Source organism: Drosophila albomicans, chromosome 3 (assembly GCF_009650485.2).
Source record: "Drosophila albomicans strain 15112-1751.03 chromosome 3, ASM965048v2, whole genome shotgun sequence".
In the NCBI taxonomy this organism is placed as follows: Eukaryota; Metazoa; Arthropoda; class Insecta; order Diptera; family Drosophilidae; genus Drosophila; species Drosophila albomicans.
In genome coordinates, this window is record NC_047629.2 from 10,161,908 (window position 1) to 10,179,227 (window position 17,320).

General features: G+C 43.3%; 4 protein-coding genes across 6 annotated transcripts in view; 2 read left to right on the plus strand and 2 right to left on the minus strand.

Moving 5' to 3' along the window:
* Positions 1-418: 418 nt before the first annotated feature.
* LOC117572432 (SET domain-containing protein SmydA-8) lies at positions 419-2,762 on the plus strand. Its single transcript, XM_034255260.2, has 6 exons — positions 419-896; positions 993-1,444; positions 1,513-1,941; positions 2,002-2,109; positions 2,184-2,368; positions 2,427-2,762. Exons 1-6 carry the CDS (start codon positions 765-767, stop codon positions 2,666-2,668), a joined length of 1,548 nt encoding a protein of 515 aa, XP_034111151.1. The 5' UTR covers positions 419-764; the 3' UTR covers positions 2,669-2,762.
* A 558-nt stretch (positions 2,763-3,320) lies between these two features.
* On the minus strand, positions 3,321-6,109 carry LOC117572435 (syntaxin-10). Of its 3 annotated transcripts, none has more exons than XM_052004664.1 (4): positions 5,986-6,109; positions 4,701-4,858; positions 3,902-4,606; positions 3,321-3,813 (listed from the first exon to the last, which is right to left on the minus strand). In XM_052004664.1, exons 3-4 carry the CDS (start codon positions 4,506-4,508, stop codon positions 3,737-3,739), a joined length of 684 nt encoding a protein of 227 aa, XP_051860624.1. In that variant the 5' UTR covers positions 4,509-4,606; positions 4,701-4,858; positions 5,986-6,109; the 3' UTR covers positions 3,321-3,736. The 3 variants fall into 3 exon arrangements, with proteins under 3 accessions (XP_051860624.1, XP_051860625.1, XP_034111154.1); XM_052004665.1 differs by having other exon boundaries at positions 5,982-6,094; XM_034255263.2 differs by lacking the exon at positions 5,986-6,109 and adding an exon at positions 4,971-5,478.
* A 311-nt stretch (positions 6,110-6,420) lies between these two features.
* LOC117572437 (phospholipid scramblase 3) lies at positions 6,421-8,887 on the plus strand. The gene is made up of 6 exons (XM_034255266.2): positions 6,421-6,620; positions 6,970-7,020; positions 7,080-7,208; positions 7,272-7,663; positions 7,726-7,869; positions 8,665-8,887. Exons 1-6 carry the CDS (start codon positions 6,536-6,538, stop codon positions 8,692-8,694), a joined length of 831 nt encoding a protein of 276 aa, XP_034111157.1. The 5' UTR covers positions 6,421-6,535; the 3' UTR covers positions 8,695-8,887.
* A 681-nt stretch (positions 8,888-9,568) lies between these two features.
* LOC117572444 (transcription factor HIVEP3) overlaps positions 9,569-17,320 on the minus strand; it is a 62,144-nt gene continuing 54,392 nt past the window's right edge. Inside the window, exons 6-8 of the mRNA XM_052004636.1 lie at positions 14,141-17,277; positions 13,108-13,334; positions 9,569-13,044 (exon numbers count right to left, since the gene is read on the minus strand). Coding sequence (XP_051860596.1) covers positions 10,976-13,044; positions 13,108-13,334; positions 14,141-17,277 — 5,433 coding nt within the window. The 3' untranslated portion in view covers positions 9,569-10,975. The remainder of the gene's footprint in view (positions 13,045-13,107; positions 13,335-14,140; positions 17,278-17,320) is intronic.

A 17,320-nucleotide genomic window follows, 5' to 3' on the forward strand; every position in this document is an offset into this window, starting at 1 on the left:
CAAAAACATTTCTTTACAAAAATGTGAATTTAAAGAAAGAGTAACGCGAATTGAATTACAAACTAATAAACAATATTTTATTCAAATGGCAGTGGAGAAAACAGCTTACCGAATTCATTTTTGAAGCTAAAAAAAGTTGCTAATAATTAATTTATTAAAGTTTACCTCAAAATGTTTTAGTATTTTATATTTGCACCACAATATAAATGTTTTATTTTTTGAAATTGTTTACAATAATTATAAAAATGGGCAGCAACAGGCATTTTAGTCTCCATAGAGTGAATAAATATGTATGTGAACTTATCTACAAAAGCCTGAAAAGTTAGAATTCTGAACCATTTATGTTATAATCAACTGAATTTGCACAGGGAAATAGAACTAGGAACACTCGTAAAGTTAATTGAATGTTTGTCTGTGTGGAATCATTCCTGGATTATTAGATGTGTGTGGCGTTCATCAGCTGGCAATATTTGTGAAAGGGAGAGAAAATAGAGAAAATCTACAAAGCACAGCATTGGTCTATCCACACATTAATTGTGTTGGTCTATTTATAGAGAGCTAAGTTCCGTGCGTGCTCTGTGTATGCTTTGAACATCTCTTGCCCTACATCTTGTGTTTTGGCCGAGTCAGTGAAACGGAAACGTGTGTGGAGGATGCACATGCACAGTGTTGTGTTTGTGTATTAGAAAATCATTAATTCAAGTGGCATCCTTTGGGGATTTTCATAAACTCAATTGCTAAACAGAAGCAAGCACACTTTCGAGATGAATCCGTGTGCGGTGTGTGAAACTCCAACGAAAAACAATTGCTCCAATTGCAACCAAGTCTCCTACTGCTCGGTGCAGCATCAGAAGCAACACTGGAAGGCGCACAAGCCCAACTGTCATCCATTTAAGGTTCCTTCATCTTCCTTCTTCCACTCACACACACAGACATTATTTAATTTATTTGCCGGTCCAATCTAACCTCAAACATTGTTTTCGGTTCTGCAGATTGCACACAATGAGCTGCTGGGTCGCCATTTGGTTGCCACACGTAACATCAAGCCCTATGAGATTATTCTCAAGGAGGCGCCACTGGTCCGTGGTCCAGCTCAAATCTCGGCGCCGGTTTGCATGGGTTGCCTGAACAGCATCGAGGCCAACGATCACATCGATTGCGACAAATGTGGCTGGCCATTGTGTGGGCCAGAATGCCAAGCGCTGGACGAGCACAAGGCCGAGTGTCAGCTGACACAGGATCGCGGACAGAAAGTCAACGTTCATGAGTTTAATGGCCCGCATCCTTTGTACACCTGCGTTAGCACCGTTCGTTGTTTACTCATCAATGAGACGAGCCCGGAGAATGCGGAGAAGTTCAAGCAACTGGAGTCGCTGGAGCACACGCGTCGGGGTTCGAATCAATGGAAGGCGGACTTGGCCAGCATTGGACAGTTCATACCCAAGTAAGTTGGAATCTCCTGTCCACACAACTCTCACAAACTCTAAAACCAAATGGATTATTACTTTTCAGGTTCTTTCGAACTGAAAAATTCAGCGAGGAAGAAATTATGCGCACTGTGGGCGCGCTGCAGATCAATGGACACGAGGTGCCCACTTCGGATCCGCCACATGTGGCCGTCTTCTACACGGCCTCGTTCACCGAGAACTCCTGTCTCCCTAATCTGGCCAAGAGCTTTAACAAAAATGGAGACTGTGTGCTCTGGGCACCTCAGGCGATCAAGAAGAATGCACATCTGAGCATTTGCTACTCTGATGCAGTTTGGGGCACTGCGGATCGACAGCGGCATCTCATGCAGACCAAGCTCTTCAAGTGCATCTGTGATCGTTGCAAGGATATCACTGAGCTGGGCACCAACTACAGCGCCATCAAATGCGAGGATCGCAACTGCTCGGGTATCTTGTTGCCTAGCAAAGCAGATGACTGGAATGCCAGCTGGCGGTTTGTATTTAAATTAATCGAAAATATTTAGTTCAGGCTCTAATAGAACATGTTTTGCAGCTGTTTGGAGTGTCAGAAGCAAGTGCAGAAAAAATATGTGGATGGCATTTTGGAACGTGCTGGGCAGGACATTCAGAACATGGAGAAAAACGAAGAGAATATCCTCAAGTGAGTTCAATTCAATGTGTTCTCAAGAATGCTTCTTATTTTTGCATTCATTGCATTTTCCATTTCATTGTTAGATACCTTAAGCACTACGAGAAATGGTTGCCTTCATATCATTATCATATGAATGAAGTAAAAATTCTGCTGGTTCAGCTGCTCGCCAAGAATCAGGCCGAACTGATGGTCATCTCCGATGAGAAGCTCACACTTAAACTGCAGTATGCCAGGGATTTGATTCTGCTCTATGAGAAAATTGCGCCCTGTAAGCTAATGAAAACACACATTAAATATACGCAGCGTTGACATTTTTTTTTTAACAGGTGAAGTGCGCATGCTGGGAACACTTTGCTTTGAGCTGCATTCGGCAATTGCTGAGCAGACGCGTCGCATCTCATTGCAGACAAGTCTGTCGCCCAAAGAGATGCTGGAGGAGTCGTTGCTGTATGTGGAGAAATGTGTCAACTATTTGCAATATGAATCCGACATTTTCATCGAGGGACATATTTTAAAGCAAGCGAAAATCAATCGTGATGCGCTACGCATGGTTATCAGAATATCCTAATTACGTCCTTTCGACTAGTCTTTAAATTTTATTGTTTCTCTGCTCAAAAAAAAAAATCAAAATAACAAATTAAAACAAGCCTTCATCAACAAAAACATTTCTTAAGAAGTCTTTTTAATTGTCGGATGTTATCATAGGCCACATTTTGGATATATATAAGTTTTGGCGGGTTAATATCGAGTTACTTGAACAACTTAGAGGCTTATGAATAGATTTTTTTGCACTATTTATGTATCTCTTCCCTCTTATAAGAATAACGTAATTTTCGCCAAAATATGAAAGAGACAGACGAGTAACGGCCAGAAAGAGCTTCTGGTATATTTTAGTATTTGAATACCAATACGTATAAATATATTTCGCAGCTCATGGTCTCACTATGCTGTAATGTTATCTAAAAACTTTATTTATTTCTAAACCATGGACGTTTGATCTAAAAAAAACATTAAAGGCATTCCATTCCATTCCCCTTCAAATTTATATGTTTTTTAATAATTTATATTTTTAGAGTAAATGCGACTAAAAGCTGTTAGCTTACTAACAGTGTTGAGCATATTAACAGCGAACCCAAATGTTAGTAGTTCGAAAGTATCGATACTAGTGTATTTGCGCCATGTTTTAAATTGTGCTGCATTAAAAGGCCAAACAATTGTGATTATAGTTTTTAAGGATTTATATATTTACTCAACTGCATACATGTTTTTAAATAACTCTCTTGATATACAGATATATTCTTTGTCATACATATAAATTGTACCATTTTTATGTTTAGCCAGTGTTTCGTTAGCCTATAAGGGAACTTACTCATGATTCTGTCTTTGGAAATACGATTTACTCGATTTGCTCATATTCGTCTTTTGTTGTTTTAAATAGTAATTATTTAAACATGTATATACAGCTAAGGAATTATGTTGTCTGTTAATTAAAGTATATATAAAATATCGAATTTGTTTTAAAAATTTGCAATTAAGTTTACTTATTTAAAAAAATAAATAAATCTAACGAATTTACACTACAATTGTTTTCGACTCGTAAATCGGTAAATACAGTAAAGCGAACAAAAATAATCAATTACAAAATAATAAATAAAATTATCACAAACAATAACAGCACGGAAAGTATGAGAATCGCGGCCCATTGTCGCTTATCTGCAAAAGTGCAAAAAATACATAAAATATATATAGTAGTTGATAAGATTTGTTGTCAATGTTGTTACAGAACTCAAATGCAACTTACCATTATTCATGTGTAAAACTTTGGCAACTTTCTTCATGGTTGTATCCAACTTGGACTCAGTTGTGTCAAACTCATTCCCAAAATCATCCAACATGACCGCCTGTTCATCCAACTCGACGCCGATTTGGCGCGAAACAGTCTTAAGAGTGCCAATGGAATCACTTATCATATCCAGCTGCTCATCCTGTCCCTGTATCATGCGCTGCTGCACCGACACCGTCTCGCCCACATATCGATGTCCCGGACTATCCAAGCTATTGCCGCCATGTCCGCCCCCATAGTGACTGGGGCTATCGATGTCCATGGCGTTCTCCAGTTTCGAGTATTTGGTGCCGCTGTGACGCGCTGCCGCGGCGGCTGCTGCTGCTGCTGTGGACATGGTGCCAGCAATGGTATTGGCCACGGACTGTGCCTGCGTTGTGGTTGTTGTATTGGGGCAATCTACCAGATAGGTGCGATCGTTGTGCGAATGATGATGGTGATGATGATTATATTCGTTGCTTTGATTATGATTATGATTGTGTGATTGGCGTTCGTTCTCGAGCAGTGGTTGATGTGCGGTTATATCTCTGTCCCTGTTCCGATTCAGGCTCATCTTATCCTTCATCTGTTTGACCTCATCGCGTGTGTTGTCGATGAAATGGCGCCGGCTGGAGAGTTCACGATTATCGATGCGAAATTTCGTTGGATTTTTCTCGACAATGCGTGCTAACGGGAGCGAGATAGTTAGGTTAAGGGAAAAGCCAGTGGATGTAATAGATAAAATGAATTGATTTTTCGCATAGTTTAAAAAGGATATTGATAGTGTCCTCGAGATCCTCCAGGTCCCATTCAATGCTGCGCAACGAGTTTCGCAGCTCCGTTGTGGTCCATTCAACCTCGGCGCCGCCGTTCTCACCCAGTTCACGCCAACGCAAATAGAGTCCGCGTGTTTTGTTCAGAGCTTTGAAGACCTCACTGCAAAACAGATACAACAAACAGTGGAAGGAGGGATGGGGATGGAAGATTGGGGGGTTGCATCAGAATGCTATTTTCACAGCGAGAGTGTAAGTGCAATAAATGTGCATACTCCTTGACAACAAAAAACGGATCCTCCAGAGACATGACCCACGCCTCTCTGTCTGCCTATCACGTATACGACGTTTGTGCTCCAATAAAATTTTTACACTTTTTCGTAACGGCAAAACTGAACACACTTGACTTTTATATGCATGGATTTTTCGTTTTTTTTTTCTTCTGCTCTTTGCACTGCTTCTTCTATCGTATGAGCAACAACCACCAACCCCCCAAACAACAACAACAACGTTTTTGGGTGCGTAAATAATGCAAAAGTTTGAAAAATATTTAGCCGATGGTCTCAATACAAAAGATAATATTTGGAATTTGTTAACATGAAATTCAATATGAACTCGATCTAATCTATAAATTACGTGTTTCTTTTTTTTATTGGAAGTTTATTTTCGAAAAGCACGTTTATTGATTTTGCCGTGTTATCTGGTATTTTTTTTAACCGAATTCTAAGGGTTCGAATTGACCGCGTCCGCAGCCAGGCTAATGCGATAGCCAGAAGTAAACTGACGTTATTTTTACACTCAATGCGCTGCTACTCGACAGGAGCGTCGTAAATGGAGTCTAAAGGTGAAGGCATTTGTTTATGCCGCTCCAGCGTCTGCGCAATGGTTCAAAGCAAGCCCTTCCAGCCCCCTCGACGTACTAACAAACCCGCCACCCCCCATGATTATCGTAATCGAGATAGCTTTGCGTCCACAGCAACAACAAACCGCAAACAAATACATTGTTATTTACCTACACAACTTGGAAACCACAAACTCAGCAGTTTTTCATACTTAGCTTGCTTGCTCTCTTGCTATTTTAAAACAACAATAAAATAGTTAACGCTTGCAAATCGAATGAATGTTTATTCGCACTCTCACTCTCTCTTTTGCTCAATTTTGCTCACTCACTCGCCACTATTACTCAGAGAGCACAGCCACCTGCTAGTTGTTTTTGTTTTACAAGGCTGCCTAAATTACTGACTACTCACTTTATTAATTAATAAAGCTGAGTTATGCGTACTCACTCACCAGTTATGCGTTGTCACTTTATTAAACAAATAATCAGTCTAATTCAACATTAAAAACAAACAAATTTGTATCTTATTGGACAAGTTATCACCTGTCTTGGAGTGTGACCACAATTTGAATTTTGAAATGTACGTTTTAACGGCAATGTACGGAACATTGATTATTTTCTTAGTATATTTCGTAGGCACTGGTACAAACGCATTTTATTTAAAATAAGGTGTTGTTTGCCCTTTTTAAATAAATAAATTCTATTTTTAACAAAGTTATCTTTTCACAGATATCTATATTAAATGACGTGGTTGTGTTAATAAATAAATAACGTATATACTTACGTTTTATCGTTGACTCAATTCGCGCCAGTTGTCGCGTTCTGTTAACGCAAAAGTGCCAAGCGTCACGGAAAAAGACGTTACGCTATGTAAATATATTTTGTTTACATACAACGCTTGGCCACACAGTCAGTATTGTCCGTTGCACCGTTGTTTTCGAGCGCGAGCGTTTTGAAGCTGCGTTCTAAATACAATCTAAAATCTAATTAAATTTCATTAAAATGCTACAAAACGATGCAGTGCGTACTTTGCAGTACGACAGCGAAATACGCGTGGCCCAATCACCGAATCCCACAGAACCCAGAGGTAAATAACGAAATAGCACACGCGTGAATCATGGCGAAATAGCTAACGTACTTTTTTGATGGCCGATAAAATGAGCTATTGATGTGTAGGTGGTTTGTAAATGCTACATTTGGATTATTTGGTTCTGTGTTGTGTGTGTCACACACCAGGCAGCCAGCCAAGCAACAAGTGCGATGTAGGTACAAATAATTGTCCCTACTATCCGTATCTTATCAGTCGCGTTGTTGGTTTGAAGTGCCTTTGTTTACGATTCGAGTTGAGGCGAGTCAATTCGAATTGACCAAGTGATCGATACAAAATCCCAAACTGCAAGATTACTAATCTAATATTTGCGGGTATTTTTTTGCAGTTTACGACTCTCAGATCAGCATAACATCACAGCCGCGTTCAACCACAACAGGTAATTGTAAAGTAACCACTAAAAATTTGATATTAATTTAATTATTAATCAATTTGCAGAGCCTGCTCGCATTCCCTTGCCAATCTCTACTGTGGCTGGCAGTCGCACATTCATTCCCTTGGCCGGCTACGATTGTCTTGCCGATCTGCCTTCAGTGCACATCGAGCAAACATTCGAGTTGAACGATTGTGAGTTTGTTTATCGCTGTTATCAGTTAAAGCAAATAAACAAATGAATTTCTATTATTGCAGCTCTCACTGCCGTCTCTTCGGAGAATCGCTATGTCGTGCGTTCGCCACTTGGCGATGCCATCTTTGCCGCCTCCGAGAGTTCCACCGAAGGTAATCGCATGATTTGGGGCGCTGGTCGTCCTTTTCAAATGCATTTGCTGGACAAAACGCATCAGGAGGCTTTGGTGTTCCGCAAGAAACTGGCAATGGGTGCCTTTTGCTGTCAGCCTAAGAGTCTGGAGATCTGGATACCGCCGGGCAACGTGCTGGGACGTGTGGTGCAGTCACCCACATTTACCCAGCCCGAGTTTTACATCGAGGATGGCGCCACCAATCAACCCGTCTTCTGCATCGAGGGGCCATCCAATTCGGGCTTTTGTTGCTTTTGCCTGCCCAAAGAGAGCTTCTTTAAGGTGAGCTGAGAACTTCCAGATGAACTGTTGCATCTCTAATGCGGTTGCTTTTATCCTTTCAGATACATTCGGGTGGTGATCTTCGCGCTTCTATTGATCACAAATGGTTGGCCAGCAAATCCCAGTATACCACCAATATTTACTTTAGCGATGTGAAGTTAACAGCCAAGGAGCGAGCCTTGATTCTTGGCGCCGCATTTCTGCTGGTAAGCTCTAAAGCTATTTTTATTTAAATAGATACAAAGACTATTTATTTTTTATAAAAATTTTAATTCCAATTAAAGTATTCTTTTATTTAAAAAATAAATCGGATACCCGCTCCCTATAGCGTCTAAGGATAATATAACTTTGTGCCACCAGGAAATGTTTGAAATAGGCAGACGATATAGCCATGTCCGTCTGTCCGTATAAAACACTGGATCTCATAGACTACAAAAGTTAGAGCTATCATTCTTTTTTAACAGCACTAGTGTGGTTTGCTCTCAGATCAATTTGGATTCATATTGTTGCCACGCCCACTTTCGCTTTCGCAAATCGATATAAATCGAATAATAAGCGTCGCCACTCTACTATACTATAGTAGATGATTCCTACGAATTGGGAAAATTGTAGAAGTTATTTAAGAAACGCCTACTTACTACGGGTCTTACATGTTTTGGCTAACAATGTGGTATATTTGGCACTCTATGGTATATTTTATATGTATTACCATTATACAAAATCGGTACATTTTTATTTGCAGTACAAAATACAAATTTAAATAAATATGGAAATCTTAAATTAAAAAGAAATACAAAGAACGCATCTGAAAGAGCTTCTTAATTTTATGTACCAGTTAAAAAGAATTAATTGTCAAACAAATTCGAGATATTGAATATAATTTTTTTGGTATTTAAATACATTGAAAATTTAATCCATATATTCTGCATTCATGAATTATTATTTATTGTTTTTCATTTCAATCGTTTTATTAATTATTGGTTTCTTTTCTTTCTCAACAGGAATACATGTACTTCCAAAAGCGCTTTTAAGAATTGTCGAGCGTATGTGATGTCGCGAACATAATATAAACACAGAAATACATTTTTTATATACAATATAAGACAAAGAAGAAAAATGAAAATCAGCAAGCGACTTTGAAATGCCTTGTACCGATATTTATCCACAAAAAAATCAGTTACTATGTTGTTAATGTACTTGTAATAAAGTTTGATATGATGTAAGAATATAAATTATGGTTTTAATCGAGAGCGTCAACAAACTGATCAGTTTACTATAATTTTAATGTTTGGTCCTGAAACAATTCGCTTAAAAGCCGCACTAACTTCTGTTCTGTTAATTTGGTTATCGGTTATATTAAAAAAATGAATGAAAAAGGAATTTTCCTTAATGGTCAATCTTCTCAGTTGCAGTTGAGGCCGTTAAGTGAGATATGAGTAAAGTATGATCTTAAAAAAATCCATATTAATACTTTACTCTAAGAGTTAAATAAGTCGCAATCCAATGATGCTGAAAGGAAACTTTTTTGCTGCTAAAAATATTTTCATTAAGACTATAAAAAGAAAAGATCAAAAGAAAGAAAGACATTTAATTTGAAGTAAATATAAAAATTATGGTTTTAATAGAGAGTTTAAACAAAATGATCAGTTTACTTTTGAAGCTTGGTCCTGAATGAATTTCCATGAATCCTTTCGTATTACTCACTTAACAGCCGATCTACGTTACTTTCTGTTAATTCGCTTATCGGCCACTTTAAAAAAAAAAATGAATACTAAAACTTGTTGCACTTAGCATCATTTTCCTTAGTGGCCAATCATCAAAATGTATCTGCTGAAAATATTTTCAATAAGACTAAAAAAATAGAAAAAAAACCGATTTAAAATTAATTTTTCACATTGATTTTTTTATTTTTTGTGTCATTTTTTTGTGGTTGTTTGTAAAGTTTTTAATGTTCAGTTTTTGATATATTTTACAATAATGTAATAAATCACTTCATTTTGTTGTTGTTGTGTTGTTTGTTTGTTTAACATACATATACATTCAATATATATATATATATAGATTATATATTATATAAATATATATACTTTTGCTATACTTGTAGCCAGTTTGTACAATAATTTTCATTAATTTCTATAAACTTTATGTATGTGTGTGTGTGTGGTTTGTTGTATTGTTTAGCTAACCTACAAAACTTAATGTATATATGACAACATAATGCTTTCTAATGCTATGTAATTAGTTTATAAGGTAATAATAATTCTTTTATTTTTTTTTAAGTTTTATTTGATTTTCAAGTTGCTTTCGCTAATTAAATAGTATAATTAATTCAAACAAACAATTGAAAAAGAGTCTCGTGGTCTCGTTGTTTTTTGTTTTCCATTAGCTAAATGAATTAAACATTAAAAGCAATTAAAACATAAACTCCAGTGTTTTGTTTTTGATTTTTTTTTTTGTTTTTTTGTGGATAACAAACTTCAAATTATTGGGAAGAACTTGGAAAATGGTTTTTCAATTTGTTTTTGTTGTTTGGAAAGGGGGAGGAGGAGGAAACTGGTGGGCTAGGCCTTAATTAAAAACTAATTGTTAACACACACGACTCAAACACGACTCACAGCACTTCAGGAGTTTCAAAAAAGAAGAAATTAAATATCTCTATATTATGCTATATACTATATTAGTTACTATATACTTGTTGTTGTTGTTGTTGTGTGTGTGCTTGTATATAGTGCTTAAGCCTAGAGCTAGCGTACATGGTACCTGCTGTACAGTTGTGTATATATATAGGGTATATATGTGTACTAAAATTAGAGTTGAACAACTTTTCGTAGCTGAGACTTGACAATAACTAAACTAAATACTTAGGTTGCAAATTGTAGTTGCTTTATATATAGATGTATATATATATAGATTTATATATGTAGATCGTACATATGCTTGACTTGTCTACACACACACACACAAAATCAGAGGTGATGAAAGTGTTTTGGAAAGATCTGCACAGCTTAATCAATTTCATAAGCAGGAATTTCATTTCCAGGAATTACACTTTACATCTTCTCTTCCTCTTTCTACCTCAGTGTGTGTGTGTGTGTGTAGTGTTGTGTGTGCCCAAATGCGATATGCTTAGACATTTGATATGCGCTCGTTGATGTTTTGGTCATTGCCAGCTGCTGTTGCCCGTGGCTCTAGCTGCTGTTGCTGCTGTTTCAACTGCTGTTGTTGTTGCTGCTGCTGCTGCGTCCAGGCATAGGAATAGGATGAGCAGCCGCCTTGCCACACTCAGGTGGGCTGCAGCATATACATGTACTGTCAGTTGCTGGCTGCTGCTGCCGCCGCTGCTGCTGTCGCTGTTGCTGCTGCCGATGGCATATTGAGTTCGTTGGTGTTGCTGCGCGCCCGTTTCTCGGCGCCTTCGAGCGGATTATCGCTCTCGTCGCCATTGCTGCTGAAACTGCTGCCAGGCAGTCGACGCTTCAAACTGTGCGTCAGCCCATTGGCCAACGTCTCATCCTCACTCATGGAGCTAGCACGTTGCGGCGTATTCCCAGCACTGTCGTTATCAAGCGATGCAATCGCCGAGGCTGCTGCGCTGTTTGCTGCACTGAAGCCATCCTCCGAGGCGCTGTCTTGACCGGCGGCCGGAGCATCGGAGCCCAGCTGCAGCATGCCCGATGGCGTTGTGTAGCTGCTCAGCTTGTTGGGATCCTTTTCGAGCAGCTTCTGTGCCAGCAACTTGAGCGATATCAGCGAATTGTCGCAGTCGCTGGTATCGATTTCAGTTAAACTGATGCCGGCGCGTTCAATCTCCGCATAGGTTCCGAATGGCAACTTCTGCAGACACTCCAGCTTCTGCACATGCGTCTTGGAGCGCAGATGCTTGGCCAGATGGCCGTGGATGCGAAAGGCGATCTTGCAATCGGTGCACTCGAAGGGACGGGGATTCGATGTCGTGGGCACACCGAATGTCGATGTCATCATCACCTTGTTCTTGTGCGCCTCGGAGCGTTCGTGCTTCTGCAGATGGCCCTGAGTGCGAAACGAGATGCTGCACGGCTCGCACTTGAACTTGCGCTCCATGTAGTGAATGTTCATGTGCAGCGTCAGTTGATGCTGTCGCTGGAACTGCTTGTTGCAGATGCTGCACGTGGGTCGTGCATCGCTCGCCATTGGTGGCGGCGGCGGTGGACCAACGCGACCAGCAAAACTGCTCGAAGCCACAGAGACAGCAGCTGCGGGCAGTTCAGTGGCTGCGCTGCTGCTCGTTGATGTCGCTGTTGTTGTTTTGAAGCCATCCTCGCCAACGATGACAGTGCGTGCCGCTGGCGCAGTTGCTGCTGAGGTTGCATTATTGCTGTTGCCGCTAAGCACGCCGCTAAAGTCGTTGGCATCCGGTTGTTGGACTGCAGCCGGCAGATTGGCATTGTGTGCCGCATGTGGCTGCTGTTCTGGCTGCGAGACAATTGCTGCGGTGCTGACCACAGCTGGCTTTTGCTCTTGCTCCGCTGGCGTCTCAGCTTCGTCCTCCTCGCTGGCGGCAGCCTTGAGTGGCATAATTGGAGGCGTCTCCGGTTCGGGTGTCTTCACCTCATGCACCTCAATGCTGGGCAGCTCGGTGATAATCAACGCTGGTTTTGGTTGACTGCTTCCGCTGCTGCTGCTCACCATTGTTGTGTTGCTGCTGCTGCAGCTAGTTGTTGTGATGCTGCTTGTGTTGCTCGTGGCCAGATAACTGCGACTGAACTGACTCTGCTTCATCTTGGCATACTGCAGCGCCTGCTCCTTGATGTAGGTCTGCAGCAGCACATCATCGCCGCCGCCTTCGGTTTCGCGCTTCGCTTGCTCCTCCATTTCGGCAGAGATGCGCACCTTGTCCGACACCGAGATCAGCGTCTTCATGAACCCACACTCATTGTTGCCCGCCCCAAAGATGACGTCACGCATCTGCTGTGCCTGCGACTTGGGCAACACTTGTTCCATGGGTGTGGCAACAGGCACCACGGCAGCAGCAACAATTGGTGTGGCTGCGGAGCGTGGCTTGGTTAGGTCCATGGGTGCGCTGCTCTCGTCACTGGGTACGCCACGCTTGGGCTTTGACTCCTCCGGATTGGAGTAATACTGTTCTTGCTTCTGGTAGTCAAACGGCGGCTTTGGCGACGTAAACGAGCAGACCAGACGCTTCGGTTGCGAGCTTCCTGCGGCGCTGCTGCTGCCCGCCGAGGAACCAATGCTGTTGGCCGGACTGGCGGCTGGCACCGGCGTGTCCTGCAGCTGTGCCGGATAGGGAGAAACACTTTGCGGTATTGGCGGTGTCATGGATAAGGATAGTAGACCACGCGCTGCTTCATGCTCCTTCTGCCGCGACTTCGACTCGTCAGTGTCTGTAAAAGTGATGAAAGTGTTTAGAATTCAATTCAACAAGAAGTTACAACCTTTTCACTTACCGCTGCTTTCGGACTCGTTGTCGCTGTAGTCATCAGAGTCTGATTCGCCGGCCATTGAGGAAGTGCGTCCACCCGCTGATGTGGAAGATTGCTGATCGAATTCCACATCGACATCGAGGAATTCACCATCGGCGGGCATCGGACCCGGATTGATGCCCAGCTCAATGCACTTCTTGAAGTGCGTCTTTGACTGCATGTGCTTGGTGAGATTGCCTTTCGTCTTGAAGCTGTTAAAGGATTAACAAATAAATGTTAATAACATTTTATTAATTTATAATTGTAAAATAAACAATTGTTAAGAGCTTTGAAATATCTTAAATATTTCAGTAATCGCTGTCTTAGGGATCAACATTTAGAATTAGCATTTGTGCTGTATTCAAGCATTAACCTCCTTGCTCCTACCAAGTTGTGCCTATATAATTCAGACAATCAATTATTTATGAATGTTATTTTAATCAAAAGACCTACATTAGGATTTAATATATATGGTTTATAAATCCTCCTAGGTCGTACCGTTTGAGCTGTGCCCCACCACATCGTAGTCAGAAATGAAAATTGGATTTTAGCAACGAAATTAAATATTTGAGTAGGGATCAACACTAGGAATTAGCATTCTACTCAAGTGTCAACCTCCCAGCTACTACCAAGCTGTGCGCAGTGACTCAATCATTCAGTTATGGGTGTTATTATAGTAAGAAAACTTTTAAACCTACATTTGGAATTAACATATATATTCTTTAAAATGTCAACTACCTAGCTTGTACTTAGGAATGGAAGTGAGGCATTAACATTTATGATCTACATACATTTCAGTCTCCTAACCCTTAATCTGTATCTTTATATTTTATTCTATAATTAAAGAAAATCTGATTTTAGCAAAACAAGAAAGATTTGACTGTTTTATGAATGGAAGTAAAGTATTGATATTTGTGACCTATACAAATTTCAGCCTCCCAACCCTTTTATCTGTAATTTTATATTTTCTTCCCTCATCACAAACAACATAATTGAAAAGGCATTGCCTGTTGCTTACCTGAAATTGCAGTGGCTGCAGGTGAAGGGACGCACATCGGTGTGCGTGCGAATGTGCTTCTTGAGCATCGATGGCTTCTTGCAGCGAATGCCGCACTCGGAGCAGACGTAACGACCGCGACCACGTCCTCGAATGTACGTGTAATCCTCATGCGACTCGTAGCCACCGACCAGCAATTGCCCCGTCTCCAGTTTCTTGGCAGCCGCCTCTTCGCTCGCCTTGGCAGCGACATTCGCCTCGCTCAACGTGGCAATCGCTGGCGCCGCCTGCTTCAGCTGATGCTGATAGAACTTGCTCTGCCCATTTGCCGTGGTGGAGCAAGTGCTGACAGTCTGCTGTGAACTGACCACCGAATAGAGCATCTTTCCAGCTCCGGCCATGGCCATGGAAGAGCTGCTACCCAGAAGCTTCTGTCGTGAATCATACAACGCCATCACCTGTTTGGGCTTGAAGCCCAACGGATGCGGTTGATTCTCCTCACAGACCTGCCACACGCTGTACATCGACAACTTGTGCATCCCAGCGACATACGAAGGCTGCGGACAGTTGACGGTGCAGTAGAACATCTTGGTGCTGCACTTGAGACCCAGATACGTGTAGGCGTGTCCATTGAGATACAATTGCACACACGACTTCGAGGGACGTGGTGTTTCCGGTGAGATCAGGGGCAGCGTATTCGCTGTCGGTGTGATGCCATGATGACGCTTCGGCGTAAAGGTGCCCGGCTTCAGGGGCAGACTAGTGGGACGCAGAAACTTTGATTTGGCTCCAGTGCTGGTCGGGGTGTTGTTGTTGGCAGCGCTGGTTGACTCCTCGGGCGTGTCCACGTGCAGCGGCGCCAGCGCCTCCTGCTGCTGCTGTTGCTGTGACTTGTGCACATTGTCAAAGTTAAAGTGACGCACCTCCGGCACAGCGATGGCAGCTTGCTCCGGCGTTGCCTTCACATTGTCCGCCATGCGCAGAAAATTGAAAGGTTGCTTTGCGGCAGCTGTTGGAGCTGCGGCTGCTGCTGCTGCCTTGTTGCTGTTCCACTGCAGCGCATTGCGTTGCGCCGGCGTCGGTGGCTGGCGACTGAACTCGCTGGGCAGATTCTGAACACCTCCAAATGGTGACAACGCCTTGAGGGGAGCATCCGGCAACAGGTTCGGACTGGGCTGCTTACGATTGGGGCTGCGACCACGTCCAGTGCTTGGCAACTGCAACTGCTGTGGAGGGGGCAACAGCGACAGGCTGCCGGGTCCTGGAATGCCAGGCACATAGGGAATGGCCTTGTTGGATTCCACCGGATTGTTGCTGTTGCTGCTCATGGGCGGAAGAGTCAATGGATTGAAGGCGGTGATTGAATTGATGGGCGGAAACTGAAAGTGCTGCGGTGCCGTCGAGGCTGCTCCAGCTCCGGTGTTGAGTAGAAAACCATTGCTGGGTGTCGACAGTTTGCGGTCCTTGCCATCGGACAGACGTGGCGACATCTCCTGGAAGCTGCCGCCGGAGAGCAACGGTGTGCGTATCATCTTCGGGCTGTTGTTAAGCTCGGGACACTCGGAGATCGGTATCATGGTGCCGCCCGAAGAGGTGAAGCGACGCAGACGCTCTTCCTTGGCGCTGTAGTTGCCGGCAAGGTTGCTGTTATTCGACTGCAATTCGTGGTTGCCGCCAAACAGTTGCAGCTGAGCAGTTGCGGGCAGCGCAAAGGCCGAATTGTTGCTGCTACTTCCACTGGCCACATCATTACTCGCCTGCAGCTTGGCGCGCTTGGCGGGCGTCTCCACAATAATGTTCTCCACGCGATCCTCGTGCATTTTGGTGATGACCACCTGAGTGTCCTGCGTCTTGCGGGGGGCAGCATAATCCACCAGTGGCGTCTTGCCGAGCAGCGGACCAGGCGATGGCAACGGAGCGTCCACAAAGCGCAAAGCAACGTTGCTCGCATCAATTGTGGGCGGCACATTGTGGCTGCTGCTGTTGTGGTTGCTGCTGCTGTTGTTATGGTTGCTGCTGCTACTGCTGCTGGCGGTGACTGTGGAGGTGCGTGCCGGCGACTGAGCTGCACTTAAGCGGCTCAACACCAAACTGCTGGGCTTCGTCTTAAGCTGCGACCAAGCGAGCTTCGCCAGCGACAGCGGATTCTTTGAGTTGGCCATGTGCGATTTAAGTTCGGGCAAACTGAACGAAATGGAATTGGAGCGAAAGTATTTGCTGCTCGGCGATGAAGCGGGACTCATTGGCGCACTGCTGCTCGCATCCTGGCAGTAGGTGCTATTGTGGAGCTTCAGTTCGTCGGGGCTGCGAAATTCGTTGGCACAAATGGGACACGAGTAGACGGCATCGTCGCCCTCGCCAATTGGCACAGCCAAACCGCGTGCATTCAGCAGCAGATTCTTGATAATCGAATTGTTTGGCTGTTGCATAGCGTTTGCGGTGCTCTTTGTTGCAGTTGGAGGCACACTTGGCGCTGCTGCTGCTGCGGTGGCTGCAACCGTTGCTGCTGTTGCTGGTGGTTGCTTCGGTGGCGCCACAGGTTTGGGTTTGGCGGATAGATTCAGTGGCTGCACATGATTCGGCGTCGCCTGCTGTGGCTGCTGCTCCAACTTGGGCACCGGCGTCGCTGGATCCTGACGATATTGCAGCGTTTGGAGCGGCAATGGCGACGGTGGTGGCGGCAGCTGTTGCTGCAGCTTGTTGGTCGTGGGCGGCACTGTGGGTGTGGCCTTAAGCGCATAGGGTGTGAGGGAGCTGCTGCGTTTCAGTAAACCATTCACAGGTTCCATGTGCTGTTGTTGCTGCTGCTGTTGCTGCATGTACAACTGGTATTGCTGCTGTTGCAGCAACTGTTGCTGCTGCTGTTGTTGTTGTTGCAGCTGCTGTTGCTGCTGTTTTTGCACTATGGCCTGTGCTAGATTCACTTTCGTCTCGCCCAACTGCGCTTGATTGTTGCTGTTACTGCTGCTGTTGTTGATGATGTTGCTGCTGCTGTTGCTACTGCTGGCATTGCTGTTGCTGTTGTTGGCATTGTTGAAGCTGCGCGAACGATTCAGCTGCTTGGGATACTTCTTCTGCAGCAAAATCTCCTTGTTCTCCACTATAGCCTCGTTCTGTGAGATCAATTTCGAGATGTGCTCTTGCACTTTTTCCACATTCTATCAAAATAGGGAAAGATTATTAAATGTTTTTTGTTTATTG

Excerpts from the sequence above, each read along its gene's own strand:
- LOC117572432 (XM_034255260.2), top strand. The coding sequence starts at position 765 with ATGAATCCGTGTGCGGTGTGTGAAACTCCAACGAAAAACAATTGCTCC. Across the intron at positions 897-992 it reads CCAACTGTCATCCATTTAAG|ATTGCACACAATGAGCTGCT; the intron begins GTTCCTTCATCT and ends TCGGTTCTGCAG. Across the intron at positions 1,445-1,512 it reads ATTGGACAGTTCATACCCAA|GTTCTTTCGAACTGAAAAAT; the intron begins GTAAGTTGGAAT and ends ATTACTTTTCAG.
- LOC117572435 (XM_034255263.2), bottom strand. The coding sequence starts at position 5,005 with ATGTCTCTGGAGGATCCGTTTTTTGTTGTCAAGGA. Across the intron at positions 4,859-4,970 it reads CCGTTTTTTGTTGTCAAGGA|TGAGGTCTTCAAAGCTCTGA; the intron begins GTATGCACATTT and ends TCTGTTTTGCAG. Across the intron at positions 3,814-3,901 it reads AGTTTTACACATGAATAATG|ATAAGCGACAATGGGCCGCG; the intron begins GTAAGTTGCATT and ends GCACTTTTGCAG.
- LOC117572437 (XM_034255266.2), top strand. The coding sequence starts at position 6,536 with ATGCTACAAAACGATGCAGTGCGTACTTTGCAGTACGACAGCGAAATA. Across the intron at positions 7,021-7,079 it reads GCCGCGTTCAACCACAACAG|AGCCTGCTCGCATTCCCTTG; the intron begins GTAATTGTAAAG and ends ATCAATTTGCAG. Across the intron at positions 7,664-7,725 it reads CCAAAGAGAGCTTCTTTAAG|ATACATTCGGGTGGTGATCT; the intron begins GTGAGCTGAGAA and ends TTATCCTTTCAG.